Here is an 18,082-nt window from a genome sequence, read left to right as displayed (position 1 = left end):
CGCGTTTCATCTGAAGAAAAATGCTGCTGAAGCCACTGAAATGATTTGTGCTGCATATGGAGAGAACGCTGTAAGTCATGCAACATGCAAAAGGTGGTATCAAAAGTTTCGCCAAGGAGATTTCAGTCTTAAAGATGAATCGCGTGCTGGACGCCCTGAAAAGATTGAAACGGACGAATTGCAAGCACTGCTGGATATAAACTCTGCGCAAACTGAAAAGGAGCTTGCAGAACAGCTTGGCGTTACGCAGCAAGCCATTTCCGTACGATTACATACGATGGGAAAGGAATTTTACAAAAAAAAGCTCAGAACTTTTTTGTACACCTAATAATTATATAGATTCAAAATAAAAATATTACTATTTTTTTTTAAGATGTATTCATCGTTTCATAAATCATGACTTTATTATAACCGCACAATGCAACTTTTTCTCCCGAAGGGTGCCAATATGCGTCTATAATCGACATATTTTTAGGCAATGGTACAGAGCTTGCGCCTTTTCGAGTCCATTCGTATACGCGCGTACATTCGGAGAGCACAAATAGTCGAGGATGAACGGGACTCCATTTGATAGCTGAAGATAATAAAATAACTGCATTATCATTTCTAATGAGAATTGAATAATTTTTAACGATGTACCTGTAATGGGATTTTCAAGTAGCAAATAATCTAGATAATCTGTACAGATGTCCCATATCCACAATGTGGTAGGATAAAGCTCATGTTTCAGAGCCAAGTATTGTCCACATGTGCTAAATTCAAACAATTTAACTTTCGCTATCGAGAAATTGTCATTATTGTCTTTCTTTCCAATTTCAATGCATATAGGCCGTTCATGTATTTCACGTACTAAAATTACAAGAAATTCAGGTATTTAAGATATCCAGAATATATAATAATTTAAAAAATTTTTTGTAATATAATTTGAATGTGATAAACTTCAATTCGCCAAAAGATCATTTACTTACAAACACGTTCCTCGCAGGATGCAAAACGTTTATTAGAAACTTTCTCCGAATCGGCATATTCTTTGTACACTTTTGTTAGGTAATTACATTCTCTGATTACTGGATCCATGTACAATTTCGACAAAGGTTGCCACGTGATGTGATTAAGAAGGACGACCTGAATATAAATTTTAAATAACCGTAAATTTACCGGCAACAAAAACAGCATGGTATATAATAACATATCGTAATTAAATTATACCACTTCGTTAAATCCTATTACAGCCAACAACTGTCCACTTGGGATCCATTCTATATTTTCAATTCCTCTCAGCTCTTTCCCATAATTACACGTTTCAGATGGCTGTGTCGTTTCCAGCGGGGAAAATGTTGTCACGTGTTTCTCCAATATGTTAGAATAAATAATTAACCTTGGTTCGGCAGGAGAGGAACACCATATGCATAATAATTCATCGTTTGGCGACCAGCGAATCCCGTCGATGCCGCGCAAACGATCGCAGATAAGTTTCTGAAATAGTTCATTGATTCATTATTTCGCGCCAGTTTAAAATCTAGGGAATTTTATGACTGCTAAACTGGAGTTTTCAATTACTTCATTCTTTTACCGACGGTAGCAAAGTCTATTTTCGGACAATCGCCAATTGTTGAAATCCTTTGTAACTGTGTCAAGTTATATCTTTCGCGTTGAAAAATGCGAGAGATATACAAAAGACATGGAGAGAAGACTATTCAACTACGATTACGTGCCGTAAACTGTTATTAAGCGCACGATGCATCATTTATACATCCTTGTCGTTCACAGAATGCTAAACAAGGATGAAATGATAGTTCTATTCTTGTTGTGCACACATGTAAAAAAAAAAAATGGCTGCCACCATCTGACCGCGTGAACGTTTGAAAGATCCTCGCAACGATCCACGTTTCACGACCTCCACGACATGACGTGTTACACTGCTTGTTCGTGCAATCGTGTTCCTCATTGCGCCGATTGGGGCATCAATGGGCTACTTTGTTTCGGAACGCGAAATGCAATCGCTATATACGAGCCACGTGCGAACATCGGTCATGTAACGCATACACTGCACCGGCATCGTGACCATGTCAATACAGTACACTGGATAAAGCCAGGAAACGGTGCACCAGAATTGGAATTGTTGTCCGGTTCTGTAGATGGTACTGTGATTATTTGGAGTAAAGATCAAAGTACGTTTCAATGTACCTCGGTGTTGAATGTAGAAGGCACAGTTGTCTTCGCAGATTCTCTCCAAATGACAGATAATATTTCGTCTACCACATTGGCGAAGTTGTTAATATGCACAGGTTCAGTCTGCGGCGATGTCAAACTATGGTTGAGAGAGGAAAATGCGGATGTTAAGCAGATTCAGTCTATAATTTTCGGAAGAAAGTTACCAATATATTGTCGTCTGACGTATTTACTAAACAAATGTCCTCTCTTGGCTGTAGCATTAGAGGACGCTTCAATCTTGCTGTATGCAAAATTTGAAGCAGAATCTGGCTTGGAACAATCTTTTGTAAATATCCAGCGTTTAGTCGGGCATGAAGATTGGGTAATGTGTATGGATTTTATTCAGAATGGTGATGGAAATCTTTTCCTTGCATCAGGCTCAAAAGATAACATGATACGATTATGGAAAATTAGCGAAAAAATTAGCATCGAAGAATCTTCAAGCGATGAACTCAGACAAGAAAGTAATACTTTTGTAGTAAATGATAGGCAGTATGATATTACTTTGGAATCAGTGCTCTGCGGTCATGAAAGCTGGATTTATGGTCTGCACTGGCAGCCTATGAAAACAGACAGCCATCAAACAATGAAACTATTATCTTCTTCAATGGATAAAACTATGATAATATGGGAGCCAGCTGAGATTATGGATGGAATGTGGACAGAGACAGTACGTGTCGGCGAAGTTGGTGGCAATTCTTTAGGTTTCTACGGCTGTAAATTTGGCCCAGATGGACTACATATATTGGCACACGGTTACCAGGGTACTTTTCATATCTGGAAATATTCTCAAGAAATGAATAAATGGTTTCCACATTCTGTGCCTGGTGGACATTTTGCTGAAGTAGTCGATTTATGTTGGGAACCAAAAGGAAGGTCTGTATAAATCTTAGATGTGGAATGAAAGTCTTTTATATGTGATTTTATAATTCTTGAACATTCAGTAATTTGTAACAACATAGATGCAACATTTAGAAATTTTGAACTTTACATCATGTTATTATATATTCTTGAATAAATCTGCTTTATTTTTTTAATTTTAAATTGAATGTTTGTATTTCTTCTGTGTGTTTAATATTTGGAAAAAATATTTCTAAAATTTTTAAACTTACATTTAGAAAAAAATTTATATTTGTGATTATCTCAATTTTTTTTTATACAATTGTCCTGTGTTTTTTGATGAATCATTATATTTTAATTAGGAATATGGAAATACATGAAAATTATATCGAGTATTTTAAATGAGAATAGATAAAGTTTAGAACCAACACAACACAAACACGAACAAAATACACACAGAAAGGAATAAATACATATGACATATTCTAATACTGTTTACAGATTTCTCATCACAGCCAGTGTTGACCAAACTACAAGAATTCATGCACCATGGAAAGATGATGATCTTGAAGAATTATGGCACGAGATTGCGCGTCCTCAGATACACGGATACAATATGACTTGTTTAACTATGTTATCACCACATATATATGTTTCTGGAGCAGACGAGAAAGTGGTGCGCATTTTCATGGCTACGTCCACGTTTAGGGATAAATTAAAATCACTGGCGAATATCGATGATTTCAAATTTGTAAAGGCTCACGGTGCTGCTGTACCATCTCTGGGATTAACAAATAAAGCCACGTACTGTGGGGACAATGATGAAAACACAAAAAATTCAACAACGGAAAATTCATATGAACCACCTACAGAAGAGGAATTAATGCAAAATACACTTTGGCCAGAAACGAATAAGCTTTATGGACATGGCTACGAAATATTCTGTATAGCAGCGAAACACGACGGACAATTGCTAGCTACAGCATGCAAATCAACTACTCAAGAACATTCTGCAATCTTATTGTGGAGTACAAACACCTGGTCACAAGTTCAACAATTAAGCTATCATCAGTTGACTGTGACGCAAATGGAATTCTCTCCAGATGACAAGTATTTATTGTCTGTATCCAGAGACAGAAGATGGTCATTATTTAAAGCTACCAATACAGATTACGAGTTAATCGCAGCTAGTTCGAAGAAAGACAATCCTCATTCGCGAATAATTTGGTGCTGCGCTTGGACGCAAGACTCGAATTATTTCGCGACTGGATCCAGAGACGGAAAAATCGCTATATGGTCCACAAAAACGATAGAGAATAATATTATACCAAAGATTATTCTGGATATGAAAAATCAATCAGTTACAGCGTTATGCTTTGCGCCAAGTCATATTACACGAGATTTTTATCTTCTGGCTATCGGATATGAGACAGGACACATAGAGATTCAAAGAGTCACAATAGAGTTAGAGAGCGTATGGTCAAAATTATTGGAGTACGATACTTCCCAAGCTCATCATTTAACTGTAAAAAGACTCATGTTTCGACCTACTAATCACTCGCATAATAACTTGCAATTAGCAAGTTGTAGTAACGATCATTCTGTTAAGATACACAATATAGAACTATCATCGTTATTAACATAATTTTTACAAGAATTTTAGATTTTTACTTCAACTGTGTTATTTTTATAAAACTATGAAAATAATCGTGTATAAAATATTTGTGTGAAATATAGATTTCTAAGTAATCTATAAAAAAAGATCCATGTTGTTCAATTTATGTATTGTTTCAATTGGCTTTTGGTACTTACTCGACTTATTTTCCAGTTCTGAGTTTTATAAATTTCTACTGTATCTTGATCTACTTCTGTAACTATCACTGCTAATCTCTCGCCATTGGGACTAAAACGTAATTTGTCAAAGGAAGATGATTTTACATTTTGTATGTACGATACCGTCTGCTCTTCCAAGTTCCAAATAGACAATTGAATCTGTAAATATCTTTTGTTTTACATTAGCGCATGGGTCAGATGTCTTTTCTTACAATATATTGCACTTACATTAAAATCTGCTATGGTAAAAATGTGTTTACTATCTGGGGACCAAGTAACACCTTGCAAACCTGCACTACCCTCGGTAAGTTTACATTTCCATTGGGGATAGTGTATCGAATATACCTGAACGATAGCTCTTTTTATATTCGCACAAAGAATATATTCGCTATTTGAAGACCACTCCATATACTGTAAAGTAACAAAGATAAAGGCATAGATATCAATATATAATTAAAAATGACGCCGAAGATTGAATCGAATCATTTTTCCTATCAATACAAGACTAACCTGTATCACATCCACGAATACAAACGATCGACAGGTATCGAGAGTTTTTGCATCTTTTATCAGCAGATTCGTTTGAAATGCTATCGCTAGATACGCTCCATTTCTTGAAAAGTAGCATAAACTATTGTTTACGCGAAAAACTTTGTCCACGTTAACGTTAGTAGCCATCAGAAAGGATTTGAAATCATTTGAAATCTGCGGTTTCCTTGACAACTTAGCCAGTGTCGCCAATCGTAATGTTTGTGTTCTAAAAAAGTTACATTTTGTTGAATTGTTGTAAAAATTTAGTAAATCTATCTTTATGACTTCTGCAGTGTTTCGAAGATCGAAACATTCAAACAAGAATTGGCGAGAATCACGAGTCGATCTAGGTTAAGCTTTGCGCTATTGATCAATTTTGTCCAAAGTTTTTGCCTGCGATTAGCTGTGCTTTTTTTTTTTTACTGCAAATGCCGTGTCGTCCAATATGGGGAAGACTTTCAAGTGTGTTCTTTGTAACGTTACGTTAAATGTTTGTATTAAAAATAAAAGGGATGCGTAATTGTCGTGAACGAGAAAAAGGGGAAAGACAGGCTTAGAAAGGCGCGTTCGTGTATGTCTAAATGATGAATGAGATTTGTTACTAATTTGAAAATTTTTGTAGACGCTTGCGGGAATGCCTAATGAACACACTCGCTTCATCCATGGTCGGCAATTGTCAGCAGTGTCAACTCTGTCAAACTGAGGGGCGATCCTGGCGGACGTGAACGGTGAAACGGAGCGACTGTCACTGAGAGCGTCGGAATGAGACGGTGCACGTTGCGTGCGGTGTGCAAAGCAGTGGCCGGTCCAAAATAAGATTCCGAACGTCCGTCGCGGCGGCGGCTACGTCGGTGACGTCGGTGACGGTTGGTCCGCAGTGTGCTGACTCTCGGAAGAGGGTGCGATGCCGCGATAACGCGGGCGGGCTTCGCTTGCGCAATGATGTGTTCTCGCGCTCTTCGCGCTCGGCCGCAGTCGCACGTTCTACGCGGAGTCCGCTGAGACAGAACCGGTGGAAAGCAAACGACCGATTCGTCGGGGCCCCGGAGTGCAGTGCTGCGATGCCGCTGCGTTTCAGCGGGCCGAGGGTTAACGCGTTGTTGATGAGGCCCGCGATCGGTGGGCACGCAATCTTACGCACGCCGTTGATTCGGTGAACAGATATGGGCAAGCAAAGCGGCTCGTGCTGGTGGTGCCTCAAGGCCGTCAAGTGGTTGCCAGTGATCTTTATCTTAACGATCGTTGCCTGGTCCTATTATGCCTACGTAGTGCAATTGTGCTACTGTGAGTATCACGGGCTACGATGTTCTCGTAGCCTTCCGTTTTGTCTCGCCACCGGTTTCGCTTCGAGTTGCCAAACGTCCTCGCCAACTTCGTCATGCCGCCTCGTCTCGCGTCATATCGTTAAAAACGCGCCCTTTCGGGATATCACCTCTTTTTCTAATTACATTTCTTCGTATTTTGCTTTCCGACGATTCTAAACAATTTGAGTTTTCTTTATTTCTGGGCATGTAGATCTTAATTTCTCTTATTAACATTAAATTTTAATCTTAACGGCGTTAACCTTTTTATGACATTTTTTATGTAATCTGTACGATATGCGAAAAATTTCCATTTGATGTTTATGTATATTGGTAATAAATATAAACTTAAAAAGAGAACTGTTTCACAAGTAGAAGTCTTATTTTGCAATCATGCTATAGTATATACAATAATAAATGTATAGATACACACACACACACACATATTTATAGTTAAACATCTGCATAGTTGCAAAATAAAAATCTACTCTTGAAAGCTTTATACTAACATTGTAATGTATTTGTTTCAGATACGATAGATAATTATGTTCAGAAAGGTTTGTATCATATATTACTTTATGTATTAACTTTGTTTTCTTTTACAATTTAGTATTTTTTTTTGTCTGTTTTATTATTTCTATAATTGTAACTCTTAATGTCATTTATGTTTATTCAAGTTAATTCTGATTTTGGAAAGTAGCCATATTGCATATATATATATAACACTTTTATTATCTATGTATGTTTACAGTTTTCTATCTGCTTTTCTTCCACATTCTGATTCTGATGTTTTTGTGGTCATATTGGCAAACAATGTACACAAATTTAATACCCGTGCCAGATAAGGTAAATTGTCTGTTACAAATAAAAATAATTATTTGTGATTATGATACAATACAAATAATTTATACATATTTTCTTAACTCTTCTAGTTTAAAATACCTGATGTTGAAATGGAGAAATTGCAACAGGCTGAAACTGAAGAAACGCAGAGACAAATTTTGGAAAGATTTGCACAAGATCTTCCAGTTACTAATCGCACCATAAAAGGAGGTAATATTTAAATTATAAATGACATAAAAAAATTGTTGAATTTCGTATATATGTTGATAATATTCTTTCTTTAGCTATGCGATTTTGTGAGAAGTGTCAGTTAATAAAGCCTGATAGGGCACATCACTGTAGCGTGTGTGGCACTTGTGTCTTAAAAATGGATCATCATTGTCCATGGGTGAACAATTGCGTAGGCTTCCACAATTATAAATTTTTCATACTGTTTCTGGCATATGGACTTCTCTATTGTTTGTTTCTTACTGCTACATCTTTGCAATACTTTATACAATTTTGGCAAGTGAGTAGATTTTTTCTTTTCTAATAAATTAATACTAATACGATTTATTCAGATTATACAGGGTGAGTCATTTTAATCGAATCAGGCAAATATCTCGACAAATATGGAAGATACGGAAAAATATTTCAGACAAAAGTTGTATGGTTTAGAGGAAGACATAAGATAGTACTGTTGGTTTGACCTTGGATAGTCATTTGAAAGTTATGTAAAGGTCACCATTAATTTCTTAAATGGAAACCCCCATCGAACAACCGTATTATTTTATGTTTGTCTGGTTCAATTAAAATGACTCACTTTGTATAATGCCAAAATGTAATATATATATATATATATATAATTCTAGTTAATTTGCATTTTATAATTAATATAAACTTTTCTTTTGTAGGGTGAACTAGATGGAATGGGTAGATTTCACCTGCTATTTCTTTTTTTCGTTGCATTGATGTTTGCAGTCAGTCTTATCTCCCTTTTCTTCTATCATTGCTATCTCGTTATTCATAATAGATCGACGCTAGGTACTTATTGCATATATATATTTCTATGTTACTATTACAATATTTAATGTGTAATCTTTAATCAGTACCATGTAACTGTTTTTATAGAGGCCTTTAGAGCACCTATGTTTCGGACAGGAAAAGACAAAGATGGATTTAGTCTGGGAAAATACAATAATTTTCAGGAAGTATTCGGTGACAATCCGCGACTCTGGTTTCTTCCCATATTTAGTAGGTATGTGCTTTTCATTTCTTCAATACTTTATACGCGATAAAATTGTATAATTTACAAAGTGGGAACCAATTGCACAATACATAATAACTCAACTATTATATCAATTTGTATGCTTCTAGTATACCGCCTATCATAATCTTTATAAAAAAACAACTATGCGGTTTGGCATACTTAAACGAAATTTGAAATACGGTAACATAAGTACTGCAGGGCCTTGAGTATAAAGTGTGAGCAATTCTGATTTTTTCAAAGTTTATTTTCCTTCAAAGAAACAAAATAATCGCATGTTTTATGTGATACAATTTTTTAAATTTTGATTAGTATTTTTCTATATATATTTCTATCTATAATTATATGGAGAATGCTCCGAAATTATGTGTGTGAGAATATTATATATTCGTTATTCTTTTGTTTTTTCTATAAAAAATTTTGAAGAATTTCCATCTATTATTATAATAAAAAGATATACATGTTGAAACTACTTTATTATATCTCTGTGTTATAATACAAAGAGAAAAATATGTTGTATCATATTTTTTATGTTTTATATTAAATCGGAACAGGATGCAGATAGATTGTTACATAAGTTGAAATTTTACTGTTTTCCATCTTTGTCCTGTATATAAATTCTTCCTGTTTTTTCGATGCAAAGTTTTTTCTTTAGAAATATGGATATAAAAATTTTTCATTTTGGTGCACTGTTAGTTAGTATGCAACTCCCGCACTTACAAATCATTCTTATGAGCACTATATTTGCACTTTTATGATCGACAAAAGCAAGTTCGATATTTTTTAAATTGGAGTGGTTGCATTGGATGTGTTCTAGTCTGGGAAATGGTGTCGTCTACCCAGTAAGATCGCAACACCAGGGCACACCCAATACTTATGACTCCATGGGCAGTACTCAGAACAGGTCAGCATTATAAAAGCTTTAAACAAAAATGCAATATTAATTACTTTGACTCTTTACTATGGAACTCGCTTTTTTTTTCGATAAAGATGTGCTTAACAAATAAATGTGCTTTAAATATAAATTTTGAAAACAAATTTGGGGGGAAGAATTTTCAATAGTTTGCTTTTAAAGAGATTTTCAAAAGTTTTGCTATTTTGTTCTGATGTTCTTAACCTATTCAAAATATTTTCTTGTCTTTATGTTTATATTTTTGTATATCTTTTTTTATTCTTTTATTGAGTTCCAGAGTAATGATAAAACCTTTAAGTGCTTCCAGGCTGCATGCAACGCATTTGTACCTTTTTGTTTGACGCTGACTATCACTCCTACAGCTATTACTCTTCCCCAATCATTTCGTAACTTGAGCTTTTTATACAATTTGTCTGCAAAGTCTATAAAATCAAACTTTTATTTATTCTGCTTCTGAGTGAGAAGGTATTCTTTGTAACTATAATTATGTTTGATAGCATTGACACAATTCACAATTTGCATATATCTATAACTGCCAATCGGTTTTTCTATTTTTTTGTTTTTTATTGAAATGTATATTGAAGGAATAGGATATTATTAAAAAACAAAAAAAAAATTAATTTTTAAAGTCTGCAGTTTTCTCTAAAAATATATGTATTAATTATATTTTAATATCTCATTTACAGATAAATATCTACTTGTTACAGAATGTGTATTGAAAGATTTAAATATAATACATTTTTAAATAATAATGTATTTATATAAAAGCATTTAAGATTAATTTTTGTGATAAAGCTGCATGTCTTATGTTACATTATAAATTTTAGTTGAAGACTAATTTGCGTAAAATTGTTATAATTACGTGAGGTATTGTGCATCTGGTTCTTATAAACTGTATTTGTAGTATAAAAGTGGTGTAACTATGTATATAGTTATTCCTTCTTTAAAAGAAGTACCTTGTTTTTACTTCCTTTATGATTCTTCCTCATTTAATCGGTTAGATAAGTAAATTGAACCAACGAAAAAAAGTAACAAAAGGGAAATATGATAGATAGTTACACCATAAGGATTGTAGACATGGGATAACATCGAGTAGAAGGTAGGGTATGGCTTGCAGCTTTGGAGACGGGGTAAACTTTCCCGAGCGGCTGTGCAATGAAGATACTCATACTCTGTTGGGCCCCGGCACCCAACAGTGGGGTGATGAAACTGAATTTGACTCCCCATCTCCCTATGTAAATCAGGTACTTTATAGGTTTGATTCTTAGATCAAGACAATTTTATTCAATTTGATAGTGTATCCAACCGTCACTTTATATAGCAATCATTCCTTACAAATTATATTTATGCAGATATTTGTTATTATTTAATAGTACATGTAGTTGTATGAAATCTATCGCAACTAAAGTGAAGTGCCTCCTCTCATGATTCATAACTGATTTTAATAATAGGTTCTCTAACGAATTTGGAATCGATTTTTCTTAAACGAAAAAATATTGAGGCATTAATAATTATTGAGTTAGAAATAATTATAAATTGAATTTCTTATCTATAGATAAATTAATAAAGTAATATTTTTAAGTTTATTTGAAGTATATTTTGTAACAGAATTTTTATTTAAAACTGTAAAAATATATAACATTCAAAACTATAAGAAATGTATAACATTCAGAATTGGAAAGTTATTATAAATGATGATCTCTCAATATATTTTTTACGAAAAAAAAACTTGATTTCAAATAGATCAGAGAGTTAAAATTAAGATCATGAGTTGTAGGATGTCTTGTTTATTCGGAGGACTTGGCATAACTATGTTCTCATAATATAATAAATAAATTAATGTATCTAGATATTTTAATTGTTATGAAATGAAATTCATATTATATTGTATTATAAATAAGTATATATTATTATACACTCTGTTAATAATGAACAATATATACATTCCAATAGTTAATTCAAATATTCTTTGTTGTTAAAAAACAAACATTTATATTTATAGTAGAATAGGAAATATATCTAAAATCATGTGTAAAAAATGAATTTCTTCATAGAAATAAAATTTTATTTATAATTATTCTTTATCTTATCCCACATTTACAGAATATTCCTATCCATTGGCAGTGTCTATCAATAAATGAAATATATAACAATATTAAGAAATATAAAAGTATAATTTACACAGTATCCTTTACAGAAATATCCTGATTGAACATATTTATTGACATTCAACTTACACATGCATCTTTTAGGTTTTTACATTTTGCAAATGCATTGTATGAAATTATATCATATAAATATATAAATAAGATAAAATACATCGTGCTACGAAATTACAGTAAGTTTCCGATTTTACTACTAATAAATACTAAACATTATTTTGCTGACTGCTCCTGCTTTCATAACAAACTAATTCTGAAATTGTTATTATTGCTTCAATTTTTCCACGTAATAATTTTAAATCAAATTGACAAAAGAACTTGTTTGAGATAGTCCATATTAACTTGCCATATAAAACAATCTTCCTTATTATTTTAATATGTATTAAAAAATATAAAAAACATGATATCATTCAAACATTAACAATAAAACAGATTTAAAAAAATATATGTATTTGCGTTAATTTTCCTTTGATCTGACTGAAATAAATTGTCTTGTTTTCATAATTTTTCATGATTTTATATAGTATACATGTTTCAAATATTTGTTCATTTCAAGCTTCATTGAACGTGTAATTTAAATTTTATTTACACTATGTGTGTGTGTATATATATATATATATATATATATATATATAATCATATATATCATGTATAGGTAAATATAATATAATATCTTTTTTTTTATATAATCCATTCTATTGAATTTTTGATTGATCACAGGTCCACCATTGATCAAATGACATTGGTACAAGAAGCTACAATTTTGGCTCTTGGCACTGGGTAATATTGTCTGTAATCCCGATTGAATATTATTATAATATCACGCTTGCATGAATATGTGTATATAAAGTCAAAATGAACGTTATTCTTTTTATTCTATATTATATCTGTATTTGATCTATCTAACATATCTTTGTCTTTGGTTGTGGGTGAATGAATGACAAATTAACATTTTTATAATGATTGTATTTATAACAACATTTGATAAAGCTATATGAAGCATTGATCTTTGTTTTTTGTGCAATATTGTGCTTTTGTTGTATTTTATTTCTGTTATAAATAAGATTTTCCCACATTGCTATGAAAAGTTTTGGAGTTTCTTATAAAATATATTATTCAAAATATTTTGCAGCACTGCTGTGATAGGTCCTTCTGTTGATGTCGACCAACCACTAATGGATGTCACAGAATCTGTCTGAATAACACCGACAAATCTGTACGCCTTCCCAATTGTAATTTTGCTTTATGGTAATCCAGACGATTGTAATCCAGAATATAAATTTATATTTGGTGTTTTCTTATGTTTTAATTCTCGGCGTTGTGCGTTTAAGGCTATTTTATATAGATACTATTATTGTAAAGGAAATTTACACTGAATTATTATTGCAGTCAACGCAAATATTTTTGACATAGCAGTTTATTCCACATCTTTAAATATTAATTGTATTATACATGTATATTGTAATATATACACGAATTCGTTGTTAAAAGTATTGTTATAATTAATCTTGTAATTTTAACCATGTTTCACATATAATTAAATTACCCAATATCGTAATGTATAATATCGATGTTACTATAAATTTGTAATTAATTGAATGTGTAGATTACAAATTGTACTACAAAATGATGAAGAGTCATTGCAGTTCAATTCAGAGAATATTGCAGTAATCTTTATCGAAACGTATACGTATCGGCACATATACGTGTGCTGAACAAAATAAAAATGATAAAAATTGCGAATAAAAATTCGTCCATATTTTATTGTAAAAAATAAACAGGATGATTCTAAATTTTTAATAATTTGTTACTAAGATTTTTATGTACAACTTGCAATTTCATTATATATGTATATTTAATGTTTTTACATTATATTTTTATAATATATTTTTACGTTAAGTTAAGTTGAATAGAATTATATACAGGATGCTTCCTTTAACTTGATCATTTAAAACATCTCTGTTGTTTTTGGTGATACGAGAAAATACTATAGGGAATCTTGTTCGATTTGAAGGGACACATGTTATGAGCAAAAAATTTTTCTCAAGAACCAAAGATCATATTTTTTGAGACTTTAAGGTCATCATCTCCACTTTTTTAAATGAAATTTTATGATTTTTTTTAAATATGATTCCTCTAATTATTCTGCATATAAAAGTATTAAGATATGATTATAAAAAAATTAATAGTTTACGAGTTATTTTTAATATCTTAGGTCAATATATGCCAGAATAAAATATAAAATATCTCGTAAATTATTTGTTTTTTGTATCATTACATTAATATTTTTATATGCAGAATAATTAGAGAAACATTATATTGTGTAAAAAAAATTATAGAATTCTATTTAAAAAAAATAGAGGTGACGAAGTCTCAAAAAATGACTTTGAGAAAAATTTTTTGCTTATCATAGTACATGCTCCTTCGAATCGAACAAGATCCTCTGTGGTATTTTCGCGTATCATCAAAAACAACGGAGACATTTTAAATAATTAAGTTACAGGAAACATCCTGTATATTATAATGAGAGCTGAGTCTCGGAATATGATTCATAAAATAAAATATAAAAATAATATTTACAAAAATATAAATTTCATATATAATAAAATTTTTTAAATATATATGATAAGAATCATCCTATTACTTTTTTAAATAGATACTTAATACAAGTTCCACATTGTACGAAATCTATAATTAAGTGCAATCGATTTTTCAAATTTATAATAAAATATCAGTTACATAATATAATAATATTATATACAGAATAATAAGACAATGCTTGTACTTATATAAATACTTTTGGTCATTGTTTGCGTATTAATTTTAAGAGTATCATTTTTATATTTAGATAAATTTAGAAAATATAAATTATGCAATTGGTTGTATAATTTATTATATGAATTTCAGGCGTAAGAGTTTGTGTATATACTTATATTGAACTGCCATCTTTGCTTATGTATATGTTCTTTAAGAAATTATTTCTGTTTATAAATACTAGTACGAAATATATGAATAATATCTATGCGTATATATTCAACCTTATATACATATACATATAATTATTGAAAGCTTAGTTACACAATTGTGAAACAATAATATTTACTTATTATAGGTATGTTAATTATGTATTTCTTACATATTTCCATTAATATATAAAAATTTATATTAATAGATTTATTGAAAATTATTTACTAATTACTGTTAATTAAAAACCTAATCATTCGGAAGTATATGTTTACATTTTTGTAAAATTATAGCAATATTTTTTTATTTCACATACATATAATATGAAAATATATTTTTTGTTTAAGAATATATATATATATATAATAACCATTTATACATATTTATATATATAACATATATGAATATCTATTTACAAAGTGTAACCGTATCTTTTAATCCAATTTAATCCTTCCACTGTTAATGATTTCGGCCAATATTCCAGACCAACATAGCCAGTATAACCAATTGTTTCTAATAAAGACAAGACATATTTATAATCAATCTCTCCTGGAGTATCTGGTTCATGTCTATCAGGAACTTGGGCTACTTGAATGTGACCTATAAAAGTAATATACTGATTAAATGTATATTTTTTTTTATTTAAATAATATGGAAATAATATGAATATATCATTGAAATAAATTATATTATTTATGTAGATCATATTAAGATTAAATTTGCTTGAATAAATAAAATATGCACATATATAATTAACAATAAATTATTTTCAAACGAGATACATTAAAAATATAATAAAACTACACAAAGAGAATCTAACAATAAAAATTAATATAATATAAAATTACTAACCTATGTAAGGTAAAAAATCTTGAATGCATTTTGTAATATTACCACAACAATGTTGTAAATGAAAGATATCCATCAACAGCTTGAAGTGTGCATTGTTTATTTTTTTCACCAAATCTAAACCTACAATAAAAATATAAAAACTTGCTCTAATGATTCATTATGAGGAAGTAAACTTAGACAGTACGAATTCATATACCTTTCTGAAAATTATTCATGTAGTAATTTGGTAAACTATAATTATTAATTGGTTCAATGACAACAACAATGTCTTCTTTTTGACACTTTTCGATAGCATACAATAGATTTTTTTCATAAACCATATCATTAGCAGCAGTGGGAGCTTTCACTTTTCCTGACATTACATGAATTCTATCAAGAATAAAATTCATTATTATGATTATGTAACATGAAACACACTCTTTCTCACTCTCTCTCTCTCTCTCTCTCTCTCTCTCTCTCTCTCTTTCTCTCTCTCATTGTTACAAAAATTAAATTCTCAATCGAATTTGTACATTTATAATTTATCGATATACTGACATTTTACAGTTCAAAGCATTTGCATATTCTATTGTTTTCTCGATACTTTTTTTGAAATTTTCTTCTTCACCTGGAATGGCAGCAAAGCCTACTTCTCCTTTTGTGACATCACCTGTTAAAACAATGTTAAAATTAATAATGAATTTGATCACTCGAACTGTACTGGATCAGTGCATATTATACAGCACAGAATTTGCAACAATATCGCTGTAAAATCTCTGCAATATTGCTGCAACATGCAGTGTTGCTGCAACTTTTGGGCAACTATGTCCTATAGGAGTGATCTAGTGTAATACAAGTGAACCAAATTCGCTATAAAATTAATGAAATTATCTTTGTAATGTTGTAGCATAAACACAACATACCTGTGAATACATTCAAAAGTACTTGGTCAACATTAGCCTTCTTTTTAGCTGAGGCAACTTGCTGAACAGAGAAGCCAAATGGAAATCCACTTTCAACTGCTTTAAATCCAGCTTGCTTAGCCAATTGATATCTGTCAATAATACTAGGAACCTCAGTAAACATAAAAGACAGATTACTGGTAAATTTTAAAGCCATGACAACAGTATCTGCAAGGAATAAGTATATAACACATAAAACGAATGTGAAATGAACTTTTAGTCAGTCACAACTTTTATCGTTAAATTACATAATAATGGCTTATCTATGATAAGGAAACTGTATTTGAAAAAAAATTTCCGTTAATATAGGAGATAATTTTAAAATAAAGTCTATTCACCTGATCATAAAAGATATAAATATCTTTGAATTATAAAGTAAACATAAGTAAAGGTTATTTCTTAGAAAAAGATATTTTCGTGATATAAACTTCGTCAGTATGTCTATTGACGTCTGTATTTACGTCTTTGCTGTGAATATACACGATAGAAAAAATAGAACAAAAACTGATATGTACATGATATAAAAATTGATATATGTGATATTCTATTCTACACAAACATTGAAACTACTTCCACAATAGATATATTCATGTCTGGATGTCTGGATATATATGTCTCATATTGAAAGAGGGGGAAAACAAACTTTGGATAGATTGCAGATGCATTCCTAAGAACTATTATTAATTTTATTTGTACTTTTCCTCAAATTTTCTTTCTCTTTTTCTGATTTTTGAATATATACACAATTGAATTTTCTTAAAACTTTCTGACGTTCTAATCATAATATCATTTATCTAAATTATATTTATATTCTCTATATAATTTTTTGTTGGCCATTTCATATTTGTCATGTAGTAAAAAATAAAATAAAATTTGAAAAAACATAATAAATGTTTATAACATATTACATAATATCTATATATAACACATATTAGTTATATTATAGAGTAGGAAATTATAACAGATACGTTATATGTATTACTGTGCTGGGTTAGGTGCAATATGTGTGTGCGCGCGCATATTGAGAATAAATATAAAGAGGGAAGAAAAGCTCGAGTTTTGATTATATACATATATTGAATACCAAAAAAATAATCAATAAGATCAGGGATTAATTGTAATATCAAATGATAAAGAGATGTGGCTTGACTAAAGTCATTGCATAAGACATGAATTTTTGTTTGTTGGAAATTCACAATATCTTTTTTATGTTTATCAAGATGTTAAGGGTGTTTTTCTAATATTTTTGAATATATTGCAGCTATAATGCATGTACGCTATATCTTAACAAATTATTATATAAATCTAACATTTTTATCAATTAATAGGAATAGATCGTAGATTAATTTAAATTATCTCATTAATATATAGATTGTATATATATTATAAGACACGAAAATATATTCAAATTATATTTTCGTATCTTATTACACACACACACA

The 18,082-nt window shown here is 30.7% G+C and overlaps 3 protein-coding genes across 9 annotated transcripts; 1 reads left to right on the top strand and 2 right to left on the bottom strand.

The window, feature by feature from the left end:
• Positions 1 to 368: 368 nt before the first annotated feature.
• LOC108754814 (WD repeat-containing protein WRAP73-like) lies at positions 369 to 5,747 on the bottom strand. The gene is made up of 7 exons (XM_018497434.1): positions 5,398 to 5,747; positions 5,116 to 5,298; positions 4,867 to 5,046; positions 1,210 to 1,476; positions 969 to 1,125; positions 640 to 849; positions 369 to 574 (listed from the first exon to the last, which is right to left on the bottom strand). The coding sequence occupies exons 1-7, from the start codon at positions 5,563 to 5,565 to the stop codon at positions 369 to 371; spliced, it is 1,371 nt and encodes a 456-aa protein (XP_018352936.1). The 5' UTR covers positions 5,566 to 5,747.
• A 134-nt stretch (positions 5,748 to 5,881) lies between these two features.
• On the top strand, positions 5,882 to 13,298 carry LOC108754812 (palmitoyltransferase ZDHHC2). Of its 6 annotated transcripts, XM_018497428.1 has the most exons (11): positions 6,582 to 6,702; positions 7,250 to 7,276; positions 7,471 to 7,565; positions 7,652 to 7,772; positions 7,847 to 8,070; positions 8,456 to 8,585; positions 8,673 to 8,799; positions 9,626 to 9,712; positions 10,839 to 10,965; positions 12,604 to 12,663; positions 13,016 to 13,097. In XM_018497428.1, the coding sequence occupies exons 1-10, from the start codon at positions 6,582 to 6,584 to the stop codon at positions 12,613 to 12,615; spliced, it is 1,071 nt and encodes a 356-aa protein (XP_018352930.1). In that variant the 3' UTR covers positions 12,616 to 12,663; positions 13,016 to 13,097. The 6 variants fall into 6 exon arrangements, with proteins under 6 accessions (XP_018352934.1, XP_018352933.1, XP_018352932.1 ...); XM_018497429.1 differs by lacking the exon at positions 10,839 to 10,965 and having other exon boundaries at positions 13,016 to 13,298; XM_018497431.1 differs by lacking the exons at positions 10,839 to 10,965; positions 12,604 to 12,663; positions 13,016 to 13,097 and adding an exon at positions 9,991 to 10,251 and having other exon boundaries at positions 5,888 to 6,702.
• Positions 13,299 to 15,259: 1,961 nt separating this feature from the next.
• On the bottom strand, positions 15,260 to 17,015 carry LOC108754677 (putative hydroxypyruvate isomerase). Of its 2 annotated transcripts, XM_018497162.1 has the most exons (6): positions 16,979 to 17,015; positions 16,602 to 16,808; positions 16,237 to 16,348; positions 15,896 to 16,068; positions 15,700 to 15,819; positions 15,260 to 15,447 (listed from the first exon to the last, which is right to left on the bottom strand). In XM_018497162.1, exons 2-6 carry the CDS (start codon positions 16,795 to 16,797, stop codon positions 15,260 to 15,262), a joined length of 789 nt encoding a protein of 262 aa, XP_018352664.1. In that variant the 5' UTR covers positions 16,798 to 16,808; positions 16,979 to 17,015. The 2 variants fall into 2 exon arrangements, with proteins under 2 accessions (XP_018352664.1, XP_018352663.1); XM_018497161.1 differs by lacking the exon at positions 16,979 to 17,015 and having other exon boundaries at positions 16,602 to 16,865.
• Positions 17,016 to 18,082: the final 1,067 nt, after the last annotated feature.

Source organism: Trachymyrmex septentrionalis, unplaced genomic scaffold (assembly GCF_001594115.1).
Source record: "Trachymyrmex septentrionalis isolate Tsep2-gDNA-1 unplaced genomic scaffold, Tsep1.0 scaffold80, whole genome shotgun sequence".
Taxonomy (NCBI): domain Eukaryota; kingdom Metazoa; phylum Arthropoda; class Insecta; order Hymenoptera; family Formicidae; genus Trachymyrmex; species Trachymyrmex septentrionalis.
Note: the sequence above shows the minus strand (reverse complement) of the source record. Positions and strands in the feature narration are given on the sequence as shown.